The sequence below is a fragment of the Lotus japonicus genome, chromosome 3, assembly GCF_012489685.1.
Source record: "Lotus japonicus ecotype B-129 chromosome 3, LjGifu_v1.2".
In the NCBI taxonomy this organism is placed as follows: domain Eukaryota; kingdom Viridiplantae; phylum Streptophyta; class Magnoliopsida; order Fabales; family Fabaceae; genus Lotus; species Lotus japonicus.
The window spans coordinates 81,670,399-81,690,449 of NC_080043.1; the positions used below are offsets into that span (position 1 = coordinate 81,670,399).

The 20,051-nt window shown below is 36.7% G+C and overlaps 3 protein-coding genes across 4 annotated transcripts; all 3 read right to left on the bottom strand.

Moving 5' to 3' along the window:
- Positions 1–172: 172 nt before the first annotated feature.
- LOC130742800 (uncharacterized mitochondrial protein AtMg00810-like) lies at positions 173–1,525 on the bottom strand. Its single transcript, XM_057594896.1, has one exon. The coding sequence runs from the start codon at positions 1,103–1,105 to the stop codon at positions 173–175; it is 933 nt and encodes a 310-aa protein (XP_057450879.1). The 5' UTR covers positions 1,106–1,525.
- A 1,448-nt stretch (positions 1,526–2,973) lies between these two features.
- On the bottom strand, positions 2,974–5,874 carry LOC130746443 (probable nucleoside diphosphate kinase 5). 2 transcript variants are annotated; one of them, XM_057599068.1, is made up of 6 exons: positions 5,713–5,874; positions 5,471–5,548; positions 4,631–4,861; positions 3,962–4,069; positions 3,702–3,811; positions 2,974–3,372 (listed from the first exon to the last, which is right to left on the bottom strand). In XM_057599068.1, exons 2-6 carry the CDS (start codon positions 5,533–5,535, stop codon positions 3,344–3,346), a joined length of 543 nt encoding a protein of 180 aa, XP_057455051.1. In that variant the 5' UTR covers positions 5,536–5,548; positions 5,713–5,874; the 3' UTR covers positions 2,974–3,343. The 2 variants fall into 2 exon arrangements, with proteins under 2 accessions (XP_057455051.1, XP_057455052.1); XM_057599069.1 differs by having other exon boundaries at positions 4,631–4,855; positions 5,713–5,872.
- A 1,088-nt stretch (positions 5,875–6,962) lies between these two features.
- On the bottom strand, positions 6,963–14,026 carry LOC130746442 (uncharacterized). The gene is made up of 13 exons (XM_057599067.1): positions 13,430–14,026; positions 12,416–12,568; positions 12,103–12,315; positions 11,931–12,020; positions 11,662–11,778; positions 10,973–11,242; positions 10,275–10,434; positions 9,580–9,657; positions 9,212–9,312; positions 8,908–9,078; positions 8,215–8,289; positions 7,652–7,765; positions 6,963–7,373 (listed from the first exon to the last, which is right to left on the bottom strand). The coding sequence occupies exons 1-13, from the start codon at positions 13,802–13,804 to the stop codon at positions 7,041–7,043; spliced, it is 2,250 nt and encodes a 749-aa protein (XP_057455050.1). The 5' UTR covers positions 13,805–14,026; the 3' UTR covers positions 6,963–7,040.
- Between the last annotated feature and the right edge of the window lie 6,025 nt (positions 14,027–20,051).

The window sequence follows — 20,051 nt, forward strand, 5'->3', positions numbered from 1 at the left end:
TAATTTTTTAAAAATATTAATTATGTTATACTAATTGAAGGAAATCAATTCCGTGACTATTATTGATGAATAAACCTCTATTTATACAAATACAAAGTTGACTAATAATAAAGGCTAAATCCTAATTACATGCATAATTACAGAATAATAAATATAAGAATATTATATTCTATCACACCCCCGCAGTCGAAGCGGGAGGTTCACCGACGCTGAGACTGGAATGAAAATCATCAAAAAGGACCCGAGGAAGGCCCTTAGTAAAAATGTCTGCAATCTGATGACGGGAAGGAACATGAAGGATGCGAGCCTGGCCACGCGCGACCTTTTCCCGAACAAAGTGGATATCCATCTCTATATGTTTGGTACGCTGATGGTGCACTGGATTTCCAGAGAGGTAGATGGCACTAACATTGTCACAGTGGACCAATGTTGCATGAGAAAGAGGAAAATGAAGCTCTAGAAGTAAATTGCGGATCCAACAGGACTCGGAGACAACATTAGCAACACCCCTGTATTTAGCTTCAGCACTAGAGCGAGAGAGGGTGGGTTGCCGCTTAGACGACCAAGAAATAAGATTGTCACCGAGGAAAACACAGTAGCCAGAAGTAGAGCGTCTGGTGTCAGGACATCCCCCCCAGTCAGCATCCGTATAAGAAACAAGTTTCGCAATAGGGGAGGGATACAAGTGAAGACCATAAGTCAGAGTGCCACGAACATAGCGTAAGACACGCTTGAGAGCAAGCATATGCTCGGTGTGGGGAGCATGCATGTGCAAGCACACCTGCTGAACAGCATAGGAAATGTCAGGACGAGTGAAGGTGAGGTACTGTAAGGCACCAGCAAGACTCCGATACAAAGTGGCATCCTCACAAGGAGTCCCAGAAGAAGAACAGAGCTTCTGCTTGGTGTCAACCGGAGTAGCAGAAGGGTTGCACGACGCCATGCCGGCGCGGGCAATGATCTCACTAGCATAAGTGCTCTGACTGAGGAAAAGGCCACCGGCATGCGGAGTGACAGCGATGCCCTTCAAATGGCAACGTACCTTCTGAACATTCTGCCCCGCAAGACTCTTCAGAATGATTCTCCTACTCAGTTGTTGTATCATCGTGACCCTTCATACTCACACTTACGTGTCTTTGGTTGTCTGTGTTTTCCTCTCTTTCCTTCCGCTACAATTAACAAATTACAACCACGATCGACTCCGTGTGTTTTTCTGGGGTATCCGATGAATCACAGAGGTTATAAATGTTATGATTTGTCAAACAGAAAAGTTATAATATCGCGGCATGTCATTTTTGATGAAACCCGATTCCCCTTTGCCGACCTGTCCTTGAATCCTGCCCCTTCTTATGAGTGCTTCACCGAGGACCTCCCTCCTTATTTGATTCACCATTGGCAAACTGTGTCCTCCCGACCACCTGACCCTCCGGTCCCGCCGTCGAGGCTCACGGCCTCTTCGCCTTCATTATCAGCTCCCGTCTCCCCTCCTGCTTCTCCCTCGCCTTTGCCTTTGCCTCCGGTCCCACCTGCACCACCCGTACGGACCATGACTACCCGTAGCATGCACGGCATCTCCAAACCTAAAAAGCCTTTTAGCCTTTCGGTCTCTATTGATGACCCGTCCATCTCACCCTTGCCTCGTAACCCAAAACAAGCCTTATCCGATCCCAATTGGAAGTCCGCTATGCAGTCTGAATTTAATGCACTTATTAGAAATAATACGTGGGAGTTGGTTCCCCGTCCTTGTGATGATGTCAATGTTATTCGCTGTATGTGGATGAAGGAAATCAATTCCGTGACTATTATTGATGAATAAACCTCTATTTATACAAATACAAAGTTGACTAATAATAAAGGCTAAATCCTAATTACATGCATAATTACAGAATAATAAATATAAGAATATTATATTCTATCACTAATTATACCTTAATTTCAAGAAAGCATGAATGGCAGTGGCGGTGGTAGGGGAAATAAAGATGAGGGTGAAGGAGAGGGTGGAGTAGAGTGAAGTAATGGCCAAAATGAATGGTGAATGATGGGATGAAGGTGATAAATTGTAGAATGTTTAGTGTTGTGTCGTGCATGTGTCACTTAACATGTCATAAATGCATTTCTGTCTGTCTCACTAAAGAATGCGAGTCTAGGGATGAACATGCTCCACTTTTGCACATCCATGTCTTTTTAAACCATTTTTTGTTGTTGTTAGGAACCAACTCTTTAACATCTCATAAGGACCAAATCAATTCTTTACTTGAGAACAATTACTTCATCAAAGGAAGAGCGTTCAAGACACGTGAGAGAATCTCAAAGCATAGAGCCAATTGTTTTATACACATTACGAGTTTTGTTACTTCGTCGTTGCCGGTTTTAGTCTATAATGAAATTCACTTCAGTGATTTTCTAGTTCTGCTCAAAATTTTCTAAAAATGTCAACACGCCTTACCTAAGTGACAAAGACTATGTTGAGAACTTGAGTATGTATTTTTTGAACTTAGAACTTGAGTATGTAATTCTCACATTTATCTTTTAATGCAAACCCCAACAGTGAAAATTTAAAATTAAACCTAGGAAACAACAACAATGAAAATGTAGTCAATAATACAACTGAATATTGGTTGAGTCAGAAATCTACAAAACCCTCCATATGGATTGCTACTTAGATTCGTACCAAGTGTGGAAAATCCTCAACGATGTTCATACACCCAACTATTTCGACTATCTCTCCCTGAAACCAACTCTTTAACATTAGGACTAGGCGGAATATAAAATGGTAAAGAAAACTCTCAATTTTGTATGTCGGATATGACATTGCTTTTTATTCAATGTGTTTCGAGGGAGTCAATTCCTTTGAATTCTATCACGGATATTGTCTTTCAGTTGACGAGGAAACAAATAGATAAGAGTAACCACAAAATACTGAACATAATTTCACAAATTCGTCTAGAAGAAAGAGGCTTGAACATATATAACAAAAGAGTAGAAGTGGTGATCAGCACTGAGGTAAAGTAATCCTTTAAATTTCAATGATTTATATAACAGTAGCGAGCCTCACAAAAAATGTTGTTTTTCTGCTTCAACTTTTGGAGGTGTTTGGGTAATCAGCTTAGCTCAATAAAGTGAATAAGTGCTTGTCACATAAGGGCTTATTCACAAATTAATTTAAGAATCATATTGAAATAACTCAAAATAGTTCATAGTTAGGTATAAACGTTTACTCATAAGCTAATTTGAGCAGCTTGTGAGAATAAGCTCAAAAAAAGCTTATAGGTAGGTTATAAACTATTTTTATAAACCTACTCAAAGTCACAAGATAAACTCTTCTGAAACCGGCCTTCACCAACTACAACTCGTCATGTTCTGCAATTACATCTGTCAAAAGAATTTGAGAGGCAAAAGTAAGAAGAGAGCTTTCTTGCAATGCATTTTGAGGGAATAGACAAGAGGTTATGATAATCAAAACAGAACCATCCATAAAACAATACTTATATCAGCAAGTTGATACCATAACATGACTATGTACGATGTTATGATGGCAATGCCCCTTTTTTAACTTTCTTTTGAAAAGAGAGTAACTTCCTGTCATTCTACACTATTTGTTTTATTACTTTGAAAAAGAAGTTTATCTCCATGCATCCAACTAGTTCCATGACAGTGGATATTGTATTCATATTTGCTTAAATAGAAGTAAAATTATTGACCTGCAGAGAGCTCTCTGAAGAAAAATGTTATCTCCCTCAGGGCAGATTTGGGAGAGTCTGAACCATGAACACAATTTTTTTCAGTATCCAATCCACATTTTGCTCTGATGCTGTTCAAAATAGAAACATAGTTCAATATAAACCAAATTAACACCATGGAATCAAATTCAATAAACTGGCCCTCCATTCAATCATAGAAGTTGAATAACAGCTTAAGAAGTTCACAAGCACAAGGGAGTGTTATAAGTAACATGTATGACCTGTGAGGGTGAGTAATCTTGGCCTTGCTCGCATCAGTAGGGCCCATTAAGGCACGCCAATCAGCAATAGCATTATCCTTCTCCAAAACCATAAGTAATACCGGTCCACTGAACAAACATTAAGGAGAATTAGAAGAGGAGATTAAGATAATAAAAGACAAAATAAAGCATGCTGCAAGGAAATTTAACATCAAATATGAATAAAATTTAATCAGTGGTCAACAAAATGCATTGTGATGAACCATTCATGACTGCGATAGTCAAGCGAGAATTGCATCAGCTGCTTAGTCAAGTTAAGAAGAAATCATTGAGTTTCTTCTATAGTGACTTAAAACAACAAAAGCAAGAGGAAAAGGAAAATTCAGATACAAAAGCTACAATTTCCCAACTCCTTGTAATCTTAATATTGACCAACTACAGGTAATGGTGTAGAGAATGAATTAAAGAGATAAAGGGAAAACAATGAAATAAAAAAAATTGAGCCCAAAAGTTGAAGTAATGTTACCATTTCCAAGCAAATATAACTAAGTAAAATTAGTCTAGCATTGATAGTGGCAACTAGGCAATACAATAAACAGTCAACATAATGAGCTTGACAAAACTACTTAGGAAAGGTTACACAATACCAATTCACCATCGTACATCAAGACAATCATGGGAGTGGAATACCTTGTCATGTATTTTATAAGGCTAGGAAAGAAGCCTTTTGAAGAGTGCTCTGCATAAAATGTTTTCACAGTTGCCTCATCAAGCTGAACATTCTTTTCCTTAACAATGCTGAAACCCTGTTCTAAAATTGTTCCCTTGATATCATCTGTGTAGTTACCAAACAATCCATCTGGTTTAATAATAGCTAAAGTTTTCTCCAATTTTGTACTTTCTTCTGTGGAAGAACTGCAACTTTCAAAAAGATCACACAGTCAATTTTTTCTTTTTTTGAGCTATTTGTTCACTTCTAAGCACATCAATCTAACATTCTACACACACAGAGATGTATATATAGATAACCTCTAAATCTGGAAACAGTTATCTTGCGCAATGAACAAATAAAAACATTGATAATTTGATGTGTTATATATATATATATATACACACATCAACAACCACACCTCTGCATCATCAAGATCAACTATAATTGCTGTAATAATTCCTATACAAGTGCAATTAGTATGATGTTCATTAGATATATCTAATCCAAAATCACTCACTTAATTTCTAAAAGCCATCAAATAATAGAAGCTCAAGAGGAGGAATAAAAAAACATAAAAGAAAGAACCACTCAGAAATTCAGAAATTAGAATTGCAAATTTATACTAACCAAGAAAACAAAATAAGCTCAGTACTAATCCCTTTCCCCCTCAAATGTGATATTCACAAAGATCTTATCTTAAACCAGACCAGTAGTAAATCAAAGTTTAATGGTACATTTCTTATTTAACTAAGTGCACCAATTATCCAGATCAAATTTAGGATTTTTGTGCCCTAGCACTGCAGATACAGCTTACTTACCAGCAAACTGAGCAGAAAACAAAAAGGGCAAGTACTCTGAAGAATCCAACCAAAAGGGGTCTCATTTGAATAATCAAACTGCAAGAATTTCAACAACAATCACAAAAAAGCAACACTAAAATGAAAAAAAAAAAAAGCAACTTAATTAGTAAAAGGAAATTTCAAATTTTCTTATGGTTTGGAATTCCAAAGAACGTATGATCCTAACTCAAGTGGGGTAATAAGTAAGAGATTTTTCTTACCTAATGATCTTCTTCTCAATCGCTATTCAAACAGGTTATGCAGTGAGAGGGAAAAAGAACAAAGCGATTTCAGAGACAGAAATACCTCTCGCACGTGTCATATGAAGCAGACCAGAAACAGTGCAAGGAACCTAGCTAGTTACGAACAATGACTTGCTCCAACCCAAAGTCAAAAGAGCATGGCAAATTTTATTTTATTTTGGGTTTTCTATGTCACGGAGTTATTCAAATGGTTCAAAAATATATATAAGTAAATTTTAAATGAAATATAATTCTTTTTATAAATAATTTTAGGTTTTTTTTTCCTACAAGAGGAAATATAAAGCAGAAAATAAACTAAGAACTAGCGTCTAAGTACAATGACCCATAAATAAACAATGACGGTTGGCTCCAAACTCGGCGATCAGTCCCCTCTCGCGATTCCTTTCTAGCAAAATAGTATGTTGTATTGTTGCTTTCCCGCAAAATATGAACGATTGTGATGCTCTATTCCTTCCTCAGTCATTCTCGAACCTCCAAGATCTCATCTCATGCCCAGAATGTGTCCACTGCAACCGGCGCCTACAATCTTATGCACATATCAATCTCCTAATCCCCAGACTCTAGGCATTTCGGAGCCCAAATAATTTTAGGTTTAAATAAACTTTTAGTCTTGGAAAATATTGCAAATGTTCGAATTAGTCTGTGAAAGTCTGAAACAATATTTCATAGTTTTCCAATCATTGTAATATACATTATTATTTATTTTAGTCATTCATGTTAAAAATTTACTTAGGTGCCTCAATGAATGATGGTTTATCCTTCCTACTTAGCACGAAACCACTTTGTGTATTTTGGTGCAGCTTTTGAATGCAGCCTAGTACTGTTTTCGCTTTTTGGTTGCTCACTTGTGTTTTAAGTACTCGCTTTCCTTCTCTAGAATTTTTCCTATGAAGGTTTTAATGAAGCTTAGGCATAAGTTGTTTTTAGCGCCAAATTGTCCCATATAGCTTTAAGGCTGGTGGTGGTTTGTCTGTCGTGTTTTAGCCCTATTTTATTAATAATACATTCTATTTTGCTGTAAAAAAAACTTAGCACGAAACAACGTACTTTTAAGATATGAACTTTTACATTGCCCCGATAGTACTTTGTAGTTTGTACACACCTTGAATCAAGAACAAAATGATACAACTTGTTTTTGAGTTAATTATTTCCCATTTCTCCTACTTAAAACGGGGAATTAAGGGAATAGGATTATAGGAGTAAAAGAGTGCAGATCGTACAAGAGCTTACATACATAATTTAACTGTATTTAATTTTGTCATGTTCAGGCTAGCATAATAACTTCATTACAAGCAATCACAGTCGCAGACCTCAATACAGCATTTAATTAACTCAAAGCAAGCCAGGGCTGCACAAAGTTGAGTGCAAACAATGGTGCATCGGTCACTCACTAAAGAGCAGCTCTGTAGGAAACACATGCAACAGCATGTATCAGCCAACCGGCCGCAACAGTTGGAAGCAGCCTTCTCCAATAGTCCTTCAGATGGTTTTGCTTCTTTTATTGCTGGTGGAATGTTCTCCGTTGTTGCTTTCAAGTCACCAAAGCCAAGACTCAAACCTCCAAGGAAAAACTTCGCATTCTCAAGTTCCAACCTCTGGAGGCTAAGTGTGCTGTATGCCTGTTTTGAAGGAACATAGGTAGGTAGGTAATCAGAGACATTTGTGCAAATGGAAATGGAACTACTATGTGTATGTTTAGTTTAGTGTTGGTTCAAAGGCAAGCGTGATTTCACGTATCTCAAAGTATCAACCGATAAACTACAAAATTTGCCACGTTGAATTTAACGTGGATCGGAAAAACAAGTTTTTGCCACATTAACTTCATTGTCGCATCCCGGTTGAGTTCAACGAATGGACTAGGTAAAATATTCTTCTAAAATCCAAGGGAATGGTCTACCTTTTTTAACAGAAGGGGTTCAGGTGCCTTCTTCCCTTCATCTCTCTGAATTAAAACCATCTCCATGCAGGTATACTCTGACTGGACTTTATTTTGAATGCTCATCTTTGAAACCTATTAGAGAGCAGTTTGACACAAGTGGTATTACACATAGTACAACGGTATAATCACTTGAAGGCATATCAAACCAAGGGAGAGAAAACAAAGAGTTGTACTTAACAATCTAGATGCTGGGATATATTTTACATTAGTCATGTTTGGTTTCACAATTTACATAGAATCCAAGGAATGTTTACTCAAAAGTTAAGACTTGTAGCTTCTAATGAGAAGCGACTCTAGAATATTTCACCTTGGAACCAAACATGCTAATAGAGAGCAGACGTTTTCCAGTCAAGTTTAATTGAACCCTCCCTCCTGGTAACTCTTTATGTAAGGGTACAGATAAATCAGTATGACATTGTTCAAATGAAAATTGGTCTCCTCGAATTTTCTATTTTCACCTTTCTCAGGCTCTTTTAATCTGAAAGAAATCCAATATGCATAAAAGTACAATATAGACAAACCTTCTCCTCCAACTCTTCACTTTCTAACAACCAGGCTTGAGCAGTGAGAAGGTCAATATGTCTCTTCGAAAAGACCTAGAAAGAATACCAAAATTTATGTCAGCATGCATATCAAAGCCTAGGAGTATGCATTCATCAATAACCCTATTTAAAGGATCTACAATTCAAAACTATTGATTTGCAATGCTACGAAATACATACAACGTGCCTCTATTCGGTAAAACCTATACAGGTTTAAGTCTTCTAAGGGTCTAATTATTGAAATACACAATTAGGCGTGACATATAAAGCCTGTTTGGAAGCAGACTAAAGAGAACTTATTAGAGCTTATATTCTAGGAAAAGCACTAGAAAAGCTCCAATAAGTGCTACTTACTCCGCATCCAAACAGACTCATATTTGTGAATGAAAAAACTAAAAAACCATCCAGTTTTGTTGCATCCACTGCTCAATCCAACCAGAAGAAAGTGTTCAACCAACATTGGAAGTAAAGAGTGAAGCCTTCAAAACAGCAGTACAGTATATAGCAAGAACCTGAATCTTGGAACATATTGTGATACATGTAGGAGACACCATGCATATGATATGAGTTGCATGGTAATATTCAGTTCACAATTGCTAAGATGAACGAGCTATCAAATCTCAACCAAATATGATGAAAAATTGATAGTAAAGCCTTAGCTTGAGATATTACATCACTGAGTTGCATTTCCTTTTCTCTTTTCACTTTAATGTCCACCTCGAAGTTGGTCATATCTGCCAGAACACCAGTAACCTTAACTAATTCAGGAATGGTTCCATTGTATCTGCCTGATATGATCAACGGACTTCCAAATGATAGGTCTGGAATATGAGTTGGGAATAACTGCAATAATCAGACTATAGTCGTTAACATCAAATAGGTTAACGAGTAAATATGATCTTTAACTAAACTAGATCATTAGATTAGACCACATTTTTTCCAGTTATAACTAAAGATAAAACACTGGTTAATGTACCTCCAGTGAATCAAGACCTTCTAAACAATCAAGAGTTATGTCAGCAACTATAACTGATGAAGCAGTACTGAATAGCCTTTGCATTCGAAAGTCAATTGAATCTGAACAAGATTGAAACAAAAGAAGTCATTGATGGGGGAAATTCAAAACAAAATACACATTTAAAGCATAAAAAATCAGATTATTCAAAATGGAAAAAAAAAATCAATTTGCTAGTGTTTTGTGGTTTACCTGCCCCCACACAGATTACAGGACTAATGTGACTTCATAACAAAATACAAAACATAAAATCTTATTTATTTCAGCATCAAATTTGCACTAATTTCAAGATGCAATGTTACGTTAACTTGACAAGGAACCATGCTGACCTAAATCATGAGCAGCATCATAGTGACCCCTCCCAATTTGCGCTAGCATTTGCAGGAAATAGTGATTACAGTATAGACCTGAAAATTTCAAATTACAGAAAAAAGAGAAATGTTACTAAAAGTGTTGCAACAAATAAACAGATTGATAATAAGTAAACCAATGTTCAACATTATGCCAATGATATGGAGGGTGGGGTATTGGCAAGGTGCTGTTTTAGGTGAATTTCAGGTAAGTTTAATGGTTGTATTTGGCATTAGCAGCGAGAGTGAAAGTGGCTACCATTTACAAAAAGACTTTATATGACAATAAGATGAAGTTCTCAACCATCAGATATTATAAAGAAAAGCATAAGCTATCGTCTAAAGGAAATATCAATAAGCAGAAACTTCAATATGCAGATTGGTTACATCATGAGTCTCAATCCCAAGTAATGGTAATTGGCAACTAAACTTCTCTCACTTTTTTTTTTCTTTCTTTTGGTAACAGAAAAGTTCAAGAGCAGGAGATGTCATAGAATTTATTTCTCCAGTTTAAAACATGCCTATTTCAAAATATTTTGGCTACTTAAATCATCATCTAAACTAAACAAAACACTTATCAAAAGTAGAAGTATCAAACAAACATTGTGAATTAATGATATCACATAATATATTTGCTGAAGCCTACAAAGAGAAGAGGGAGCAAGATTTCTTGCCTATGCCAAAAGTACATATGCGTGGTGTGCGAACTGATTGCCCACTTGTGACATAGCTTTTGACAAAATTGCAAATCTCTCTCTCATCCTCAACAGCTCCATCAGTAATGAGAAAAATAAGAGGGACTGATTCGGTTGACTTCCGAAATAGGTTTATTGCCTAAGATAAAGCAGAGAATAAAACAAAACAAGTTCCTATGACAATATGTACATATTAAGGATTCAATATCCAAAAATTCTACACGGGACACAATTAAACACTGCATAGAACGTGCTAGTCATTAAAAGCCAAGGTATACCATACCAGAGATCCATCTACCTTTTATCTTTATGGTTAATATTACAAGCAGTTTAAACAAGGACATCAAGTCGGGAAGTTAAATAAGGCATGTGATTTTTGTTAGCACTAGAAATTTGCCAAAAATTCAAGGTGCAACGTACTTGAGACGAGGTTGGAGTTGGACACTACAAGTCATAACAAACTAGGCAGATTACAAGACAAATAAGAAAATGCAAAATAGATAAGAATGTTCTTATATAACAAAATAGTAGCCTGGGGATTTTTATCACCTCTTCCTAGATGTAATAACTAATAACCCTCTCATTATACAGTTGGATTGAGAAACAAAATAAAAGAAAAGTTCTAATCAACAAGACATGAACACATCATATTGAAAAGGTCAACATATAAGAATTACCTGAGTTAATGGAAGCATGATGTTCGTACCACCATTTGCAATAAAAGTAGATTCAATCCACTTAGAAGCTTTTAAAATTGAGTCCCGGGTAGCTGTGTCCATCGACGGTGACAATAAGAAGACCTCCCCATTGAAAGCCAAAATGTTAAATGTATCTTGTGCGTTTAACTGAGAGAGTGATGCCAGTAGTGCATTCTTTGTGCTTTCAAGAGGACTTCCCTTCATGCTTGCACTTATATCTACTATGAACACTACATCCTTTTTAAAAACCTATCAAGTGACAGAATGCTTCATTATAAATTTGCTTGAAAATTAAAGGCAGCTAAACTGAAAGTTGGAAAAAAAAAATGCACCTGTGAATGCTATCATATTTCTATCCTCCTTTGTACTAATTTGGACGCAGGCAAAATGTCCAAGCTTCATACGTTTTCTAATTACTTTCATAAATATAAATCTTTGCACTATAACAATTATTCTTGCTAAACTAAAACAGCCTAGAATAAGCAGATCCATTTTGTTTGTTCATTTATGGGAAGAGAACTGTAAACTGTCCAACATGCAAGCTGCAAGATAACGATTTGATGCATTCTTGTTACATATATACATACAACCTTATCTTGCTATCCCTCTTTAGCAATCATAAATAAATTAGTGTAAAAATAATGGCATAGCATAATATTGCTACAAACCTTTCTATCATGGCTGTTTCCAGGGTAAAGATACAAGCAAAATATCTCCCTTTCATCATAATCACGCAGGAATGGAGATTGTAAGAGAACACCACCAAATATGTCACCTGAAGAAACCTGCAAACATACTGGCCAATTAAGCTAATAATACTTTATTATTGCTCATAGTGTTCTGGTCTGATTATGAATGTCAATGGTTTAGAATCCACTTCCTTTATGTAATTGTAGTGAAAAAGATTTCAATGGAATTCTATGCTTCTAGGTCTTACAGTGTATGAGAAACTGAAGTCTGTGCTTGACCAAGCAGTTACTTCTGCTTCATATGATAAACTTAATTTTCCAGCTTGGCGTATTAGTCCCTGGAAAGTCATAAAGATAATATTTAATTCATGTCTAACAGAAGCCAAAACTGAACTTTGAAATAGCGCCTTAGGTTTTTACCTTAAGAGGATGACTTGTAGCTTTGCATAACACTTCTGTTGCTGTACCAGAATTCACTTTCAAATATATCTTCTCCCTCGTAGAAATTTTTCTTCCGACAGGGATGACGTATGAAGGAAAGCAGAAAGGGACATTAAGAGAGAATTCGCCATCATGAAATAATATTTTCTGGGACCATCTGATCTTAACTGAGAAAACGGAGCCTCCCTTAAACTGCAAGACCAAATTAGTTTCGAAGTAAATAGGTTGTACAAGTTCATAATTATCAACAATGAAGTGAGATAATCTGTTTTGTTATGTAAGTAACAATAACCTGTAGAATCTTGATTGTGTATATTTGGCTCTTCAAGAAGTATCCATCTTTAGCTTTGGCCACTTTCTGCTTATCCTTTTCATCTTCTAGAGGGATCAATTCAGTATGATAAGATCTTCCAGAATCATCAACCTCGACACCTAGAAGTGAACCCTGTTAGCCACATCATATTTCACTTGAGAACTCATGAAACAAACTGCAAGTATGCAACAGTTGAAGGAAACTTGGTATGCAATTTCATCAGCCATCATGAGATAAAACTAAGAAACAGGAACACATTCCATGTTGTCCACCGCCATGATCAAATATCGTATGCAACATAAGTGACTAAGAAATGCAACTTAATAAGCACAAGCGCATCTTGATGATGGTGTTCGCACCTCTTATCCATCCATACAATTTATTATCTTCCCACTAATGTGGAAATCGCTACACAGACAAATGTCAATTAGGCAAAACCTTTACATTCTCAAGTTCAAAATGAATTTTCTCCATCCTCGCCTAACCATTGTTACAACACGGAATTGAATCTCATGCTTAACTTATATGCTTGGTGTAGTAAACATGTGCATTGCCAAGATTTCAGCTGAAAACATTTTTAAAGAAAATTATGCGCATTAAAAAAAATTGACTGATTTGTTTAGTCATTAGACTTTAGTACGGTAGGCAAACCTTTCAAAAAATAATTATCATAAGAGAAAACATGTCTTTTGTCTTCTTTTAATAACAAAATATCAATTTATTATATTTTTATACCTTGAATGTTTGCTTTGTATTATTATTTTATTTTATTTTATTTTATTTTATTTTATTTTATGTAGCTGATATACTTGTGTTAATTAATAAAAAAAAGGACATTGTGCTTTTATTACTTCTATTGGTGGCTTTGGGTAAAAAAAAATTACATTCTTTTGTAAATTTGAAAATGGAATGAAAATAATTTGACATTTTCATTTTGGTAAATATATCAATAAAAAAAACATTATAATTTTTCAAATTTTGTGAAGAAATCACCTGTTCTCCCATGGGAATAGCAAGCTGACAGTCACACGAACTACTCGCCCTCACGCAATGCACGCGCCACTTTCCGGTGAAGGTTACAAACGCGGTATCCAAACAACACTCAACTTCCATGGCAACACCGTGAAGCTGAAGCGGTATCAGCGCCGGAGGCTCGCACCGGCCGTGACCGTACGGCTGGTAACTCCTAATGTCCGGGTTGTCCACCGTCTCCGGATCAGATATCACCGCGTAGCACATCGGCGCCGTCGGAAGGTATCCCTCCGGCGACCTGGACATCGCCGGCGCCGGAGCAGACCTTTTGCCGGGGTAAATTCGCTCCGAGAGCTTGAGTCCGAATTCAACACGGCTGGAGAAATGATCGGCCATCGCCGCCGTCGACGGAGAAGAGTTTTCCGGCGAGTGTTGTGAAGTGGCACTAAAATGAAGGTGAAGCTGAAGAAGAAGAAGATGAAGATGAAGAGGTGAGTTTAATTTGTAGCAACTAGTGAGAACCGCAGCGGAGAGAGTGGGTGAGTGGAAATTGATTATAGTGTTATTTTCTGGTGTTTGTCTGAAATTGTGGTTTGCCTAATTAGCCATTGATAATGATGTTTCTTTTGGCAAAGCTAGAGGCCATATATAAGTTTATTTTTTATTAACTGTTCACCTAAAAGAAAACAATAACATTATGCAGAGACAACCTTCAAATATGTAAAAACGAAGAGTCATCATTAGTTGTTTGACGAGTCAAAACATCAGCCGGTAAGTTACGATTTTTAAAGATAAGGATAAGTGATCCGTCCATTTAATACTAAAGAGTACAAAATTAAAGATACATCAATTTAAAGGTAAATTTTTGTATAAATCCGGATAATTTCACAAAACATATAAGTTGATAAAAAAAAATAGAATCCCTAATTTGCTTCATTGGGAGGAAGTTCAATAGCCCCGTTGTGCTTTTCTTTATGTTGTAGTATATCATGTTTAATTGGGTAAATTATTGGAATAACTATTCATGGCAACTAGTTATTTAACTGGAAGGTCCCACTAATCCTCAACTTTTGTTATTGTCAGTCATAAGAAGAAGACAAGGATAATCATGTTCTGAACTTTTAGTAAGTCATAAGTCATGGATAATGCACCAGCGGTCAGCGGATTTTGTTTCAATATACTAAGATATTATTTTACTGTTTAACCTATTTCTTATTGGTGGTTAAAGGCATTAATTGAGCCGATAAGACAAGGGCTATACCAGGAACATGGGCTGGGCGCATACAGAAGCTATAGAGTGCGACCTCAGGGCAACTTCAATTTATGACTAGAGATTAAACTTGAAAACGCGTTTAAAAAAAAGAGCTCTGCTAGGGTTTGAAGGCAACCCAAAGAAAGTCAGCCGCCAACCCCCCTTTGGGGGCTCCTCTTCTCCTGCTTTAGGTAGGTAGTTTTCTCCCACAATAGGTGGGTTCTCTTCCACATTAGGTGGATTTCTACCCAATAAGTGGGGTTTTCTCTGTTATTTTAGTTTCCCTTTTCTGTTGCTACCTATCGTCCACTCCGCCCACCTCCACCCACTGGTCGCCGTCGTCGTCACTGTGCTGCAGCGAATGTGCCCCCACTGTCACTTCCGCGTCTCCACCACCGCATATTCCGCCGTTGTCATCCCCATGTTCAGTTGCTGGCCTTTCCTCTGAAGACCACAGCCACCTCTGTTTCCTCAAAGGCATCTTCTTTGCTGCTTCCTTTGTGCTACGACCGTGATTTCCTCCCCAACCATCATCTGCGGCTGCATCCTTCAAGTCCTTGGTCTCATTTCCTACTTCTTCCAGATCTGGTCTGCTGCGGGGTTTGTCCCCTGTTTTATAGGTGTTGAATACCTATGTTGATGATTACCTTGTAGCAAGATAGCTGACGGCAGAGCCGGCAAGGTAGAAGAAGTGACATGTAAAGTTTTCATTATCAAAATTTCACTTCTGTTTGCAGCAGGTCTTCTTTGGATTGAACTTTGGAGTCGCCGCTCCGCTGCCGCAACTGCCACTGTTTCGATACCCTAGATGGCTAGGGTTTGGATACCCTGAAAGCTTGGGCTTATCTGGCCCAGTTTTTCATGGGCTCAATACCATGGGCTTTTCATGGGTTGTACTTGCAGGAGTTCTCTTAATCTTCCTTAGTTCTAACTTAGTTTAGATGTTTCTAAGGAATCTTATGCTTAATGCTAATGAACTGGCCTTGTAAGTTAGTTTGGGCTTATGACCCAATTTCTTCATTCAATATGTATGATGTTCTCTGCTGTAAGTGCCGCTGGGCTCCCCTTTTGGGTGTTGAATGAATTTGAACCTTCGACCAAAAAAAAAATGACTAGAGAGATAGACAAGACCATTAACACATACACTTTGCCCTCATATTTTAAGCGCGGTATCTTGTGAACTTGTGAGTTAAGCGGAACCTGCAGCAGTGCCTTGACCAACCCTAGGTCCCCTCTCTTCTTCTTGAACTCTAGTTTTTGTGAAAAATGTTGCGGAGATGGGATTTGAACCTGTGACCTCAAGGTTATGAGCCTTGCTACGATAGGATCCGCTCAAAATTAGAGCTTGGTGCGACTATAGAAAGGATATGTGAGATCTCCTTAGGGCCACCAGTCACATCTTTAGTTAGTTAGGGCGACGTGACGAGGTAAACATGAGGGGTTACACCCATAGTATCATACTTAGAGCGTTCTTTTGTAACTCTTGGGTGAAGATTTATAAGGCCCAAGAGTCCAAATCATTTTGAACCACCTCACTATAAAAGAGGAGATCGTCAGTTGTAAAAGGGATATTTTCATTTAGGCTTAATTTCAGTTTGGGTCCCTGATGTTTCAGAAATTAGCGGTTTGCACCCCCCTTATTTAAAACGTGCGGTCAAGATCCCTCATGTTACAAAAACGTGATAACAATACCCTTCCGTTAACTTCCGTTTGTTGACCAAACGGAAATGCGTTCATTAATTGACGTGGACGCCACGTGTAATTTATTTTTAATTAAAAAAATTCCCCAAAAAATTTTCCCCTCAATTCATCAAACACGATTCCCCCAAATTGAACCCTAATTTCACCCAATTTTTGAACCCTAATTTCACTCTGAGATAGAAGATATTTACACAACAATCCTCATCCCCTTACCCAGATTGCAGCAGCCACCACTAAATCAACTTCCTCACCACACAACCGACCACCAAGCTCCATGCAAGCTTCGCCATCTCATAAACATCATCTGGGTAAACCAACAAAAGCAACAATGGAGAGAGACAAGGCAATGGTGAAGAGGGAAAATAGGAGATTTGGGAAGGGAAAAAAATTTCAGATTTGGGAAGGATGGTCGGCAGCGAAGCTGGATGGGGCACCGACGAGGCCGCACCACCAATTCTTCTACCTCCTACTCCTCTTCCATCGCACCACCAACCCACTCTCCTCTTCTTCCTCCTCCTCCTCCATCCCACCAACCACTGTCACAACAAAACCCCATCACCTCCAAACACACGCCCTCGTGAAGTCCCTGTCACCGTCCAACAAGAGGAGCACCTCGTCCTTCACCTTCAGGTCCTCCTTCAACGCCTTCATGACGAATGCCTTTCCCATCGCACGCGATGGTTTCTCCTTCGCCTCCAGCTCCCCGGAATTCTTTCCTTTCATGAGCCTCGAGACCCCGTCACTGTCTTGACCTCGCCGACATCGTCTAGAAGAAGATGGAATTAAGGATTTTGGTGGTGGGAGTCTAGCAGATTTTGTTTTATGGAATCAGTTTTCTGTGTAGGGAATTTCTTTAATTTGAACCCTAATTTTGGGGAAATTTTTTTAATTAAAAACAAATTACACGTGGCGTCCACATCAACTAATGAACGCATTTTCGTTTGGTCAATAGATGAAAGTTAACATAAGGGTATCGATATCACGTTTTAGTAACATGAGGGACCTTGACCGCACGTTTTAAACAAGGGGGGTGCAGACCGCACATTTCTGAAACATCAGGGACCCAAACTGGAATTAAGCCTTTCATTTATTACATAATAGCTACTTATTTTATTATATATTTCTGTTAGGCTTTTCTTGTTCCTAAATAAGAACATGTCATTTCAGCTAGCTTAAAACTTATTTGACTAGTTTAAAGCTTGCTTGACTAGTTTAAAAGTATTTGGTATAAATGAACTTATTTCAGTAGTTTAACGCTTTTCAATAAGCTACATGAGGTAGCTCATAACTTAAATCTTAAAGCTTATTGAATTTATTCTCATTTTTATCTTTATCATCTTAAAAAAATCGTTCTCCTACTAAATTTTTATCTCATCAAAGAGATGGAGATGATCGTAAAAAAATAGTTAAATTTGTACTTTTACTTCTAGCTATATGTGCATTTACGTATTTATTGTACAAAATTGTTTTGATTTATGTTGAAGCACGTGAAGAAGCAGCACGTGACGAAGTACCTCATGTGGAATTGAGTAGGTTGTCTTTTCATTCAAGTAACCTACTCCCGTTCAATCTTATTGAGTGTGCCATATGTTTAGAGACTTTTGTGGATGATGACGCATTTCTCAATTATCCATGCAGACACGCAATTGGTGCGAATTGTGTTCGTGCGAATTGCGTGCCTGAATATGCATCACAAAATAGACCATGTCCATTTTGTGGAATACGAACCTAATTGGCTTAACTTTTATTTTATATTTTTGAATTGTATATTTGTAATAGCAACATCGTGTGACATTGTTTACTTCTTCTTTTATTATGTTACTTGGATCTGTAATAAAGTTTTCCTGTTATTTTTTCTTATAAGCAATAATAACAAGATAATTATTACCACAACGTCTCCTATTGCTATAGCGGAAAATATGTCCTATTAATCACCTTAGACCATTGTTTCTTATTTTTCACCATAAAAAAAGTGTCATAGTTCATGTTCAAGGGCTAAACAACCGTTTACCAAGCTCAAAGAAGGTTTCTTCATGATCATTTTAGAAATACAACAGCTACTGAATGTCGCATATTTGTTAATCTAAAAAAAATTGTTCTCCTATTGAATTTATCTCATCAAAGAGATAGAAAGTCAAAAAATAATTAAATTTGTACTTTTACTTCTAGCTATATGTGCATTTACGTATTTATTGTACAAAATAATTTTGATTATAATAATATATGTTGAAGCACGTGAAGAAGCAGCACGCGCTCAAGTATTTCGTGTGGAATTGAGTAGGTTAACTTTTCATTTTGATAACCCACTCTCGTTCAATCTAATTGAGTGTGTCATATGTTTAGATCGACTTTTGTAGATGATGATGCACTTCTCAGTTATCCATGCATGAATATGCATTACAAAATACAACATGTCCATTTTGTGGAATACGAACCTAACTAGCTTAACTTTTATTTTATATTTTTGAATTGTATATTTGTAATAGCAACACCGTGTGACACTGTTTCTCTTATTATGTTACTTGGATGTCTAATAAAGTTTTCATGATTTTTTTTTCTTATAAGCAATAATAACAAGATAATTATTACCACTACGCCTCCTATTGCTACCGCTGAAAATGTGTCGTATTAATCACCTTAGACCACAGTTTCTTATTTTTCACCATAAAAAAGTGTCATAGATCATGTTCAAGGGCTAAACAACCGTTTACCAAACTCAAAGAACGTTCCTTCATGATCATTTTAAAAATACAACTACTATAGAATGTTGCATATTTCTTAATCTAAAAAAAACTGTTCTCCTACTGAGTTTTTATCTCATCAAAGAGATGAAGATGATCGTCAAAAAATAGTTAAATTTATACTTTTCCTTCTAGCTATATGTGCATTTATGTATTTATTGTAAAAAATTGTTTTGGTTATAATAAAATATGTTGAAGCACGTGAAGAAGCAGCACGTGCTCAAGTACTTCTTGTGGAATTGAGTAAGTTATCTTTCCATTCAGATAACCCAGTTTCATTCAATCTAATTGATTGTGCCATATGTTTAGAGACTTTTGTAGATAATGACGCACTTCTCAGTTATCCATGTAGACACGCAATTCGTGCGAATTGCGTTCGTTCGAATTGCGTGTCGGAATATTCATCACAAAATATACCATGTCCATTTTGTGGAATACGAACCTAATTAGCTTAACTTTGATTTTATATTTTTGAATTGTATATTTGTAATAGCAACACCGTGTGACATGGTTTCTTTTATTATGTTACTTGTGTAAGACCCTCAATTTTTGGATTATTATATAATTAAAAAATAATAATTATTTATATTATTATAATTTTATTATTTGTTTGGTGATTGATTCGTTGACTTATTGTTTGAAGTCTGATTGATTGCTGTCAGTTGAGTTGTTCTGTCTTCTAACTCACAATTGTTTTGTTGAAATGAGAAGATATTTGAAATGCATGGTGCGCATGGGAAAATAGAAATATTTCCTTATGGAGATATTTGTTTGGCTAGATTAAAATTTTGTTGCATAAGAATTAATTTTTGAGACATAACTGCTATTATTAAAAACCGAAATTGGTTAAAATAGAGAAATAGGCTTGAAAATTATTTAATTAATTATTTTAAAGCTTACGAAGGGAAGAAAAATTAAAATATTTCCATAAGAATGGAAATTTCGTGAA

Excerpts from the sequence above, each read along its gene's own strand:
- LOC130742800 (XM_057594896.1), bottom strand. The coding sequence starts at position 1,105 with ATGATACAACAACTGAGTAGGAGAATCATTCTGAAGAGTCTTGCGGGG.
- LOC130746442 (XM_057599067.1), bottom strand. The coding sequence starts at position 13,804 with ATGGCCGATCATTTCTCCAGCCGTGTTGAATTCGGACTCAAGCTCTCG. Across the intron at positions 9,079-9,211 it reads AAGGTCTTGATTCACTGGAG|TTATTCCCAACTCATATTCC; the intron begins GTACATTAACCA and ends TGATTATTGCAG. Across the intron at positions 7,374-7,651 it reads AACCCCTTCTGTTAAAAAAG|GCATACAGCACACTTAGCCT; the intron begins GTAGACCATTCC and ends CCTTCAAAACAG.
- LOC130746443 (XM_057599068.1), bottom strand. The coding sequence starts at position 5,535 with ATGAGACCCCTTTTGGTTGGATTCTTCAGAGTACTTGCCCTTTTTGTT. Across the intron at positions 4,070-4,630 it reads CTTATAAAATACATGACAAG|TGGACCGGTATTACTTATGG; the intron begins GTATTCCACTCC and ends ATGTTTGTTCAG. Across the intron at positions 3,373-3,701 it reads CTTCAGAGAGCTCTCTGCAG|ATGTAATTGCAGAACATGAC; the intron begins GTCAATAATTTT and ends TTCTTTTGACAG.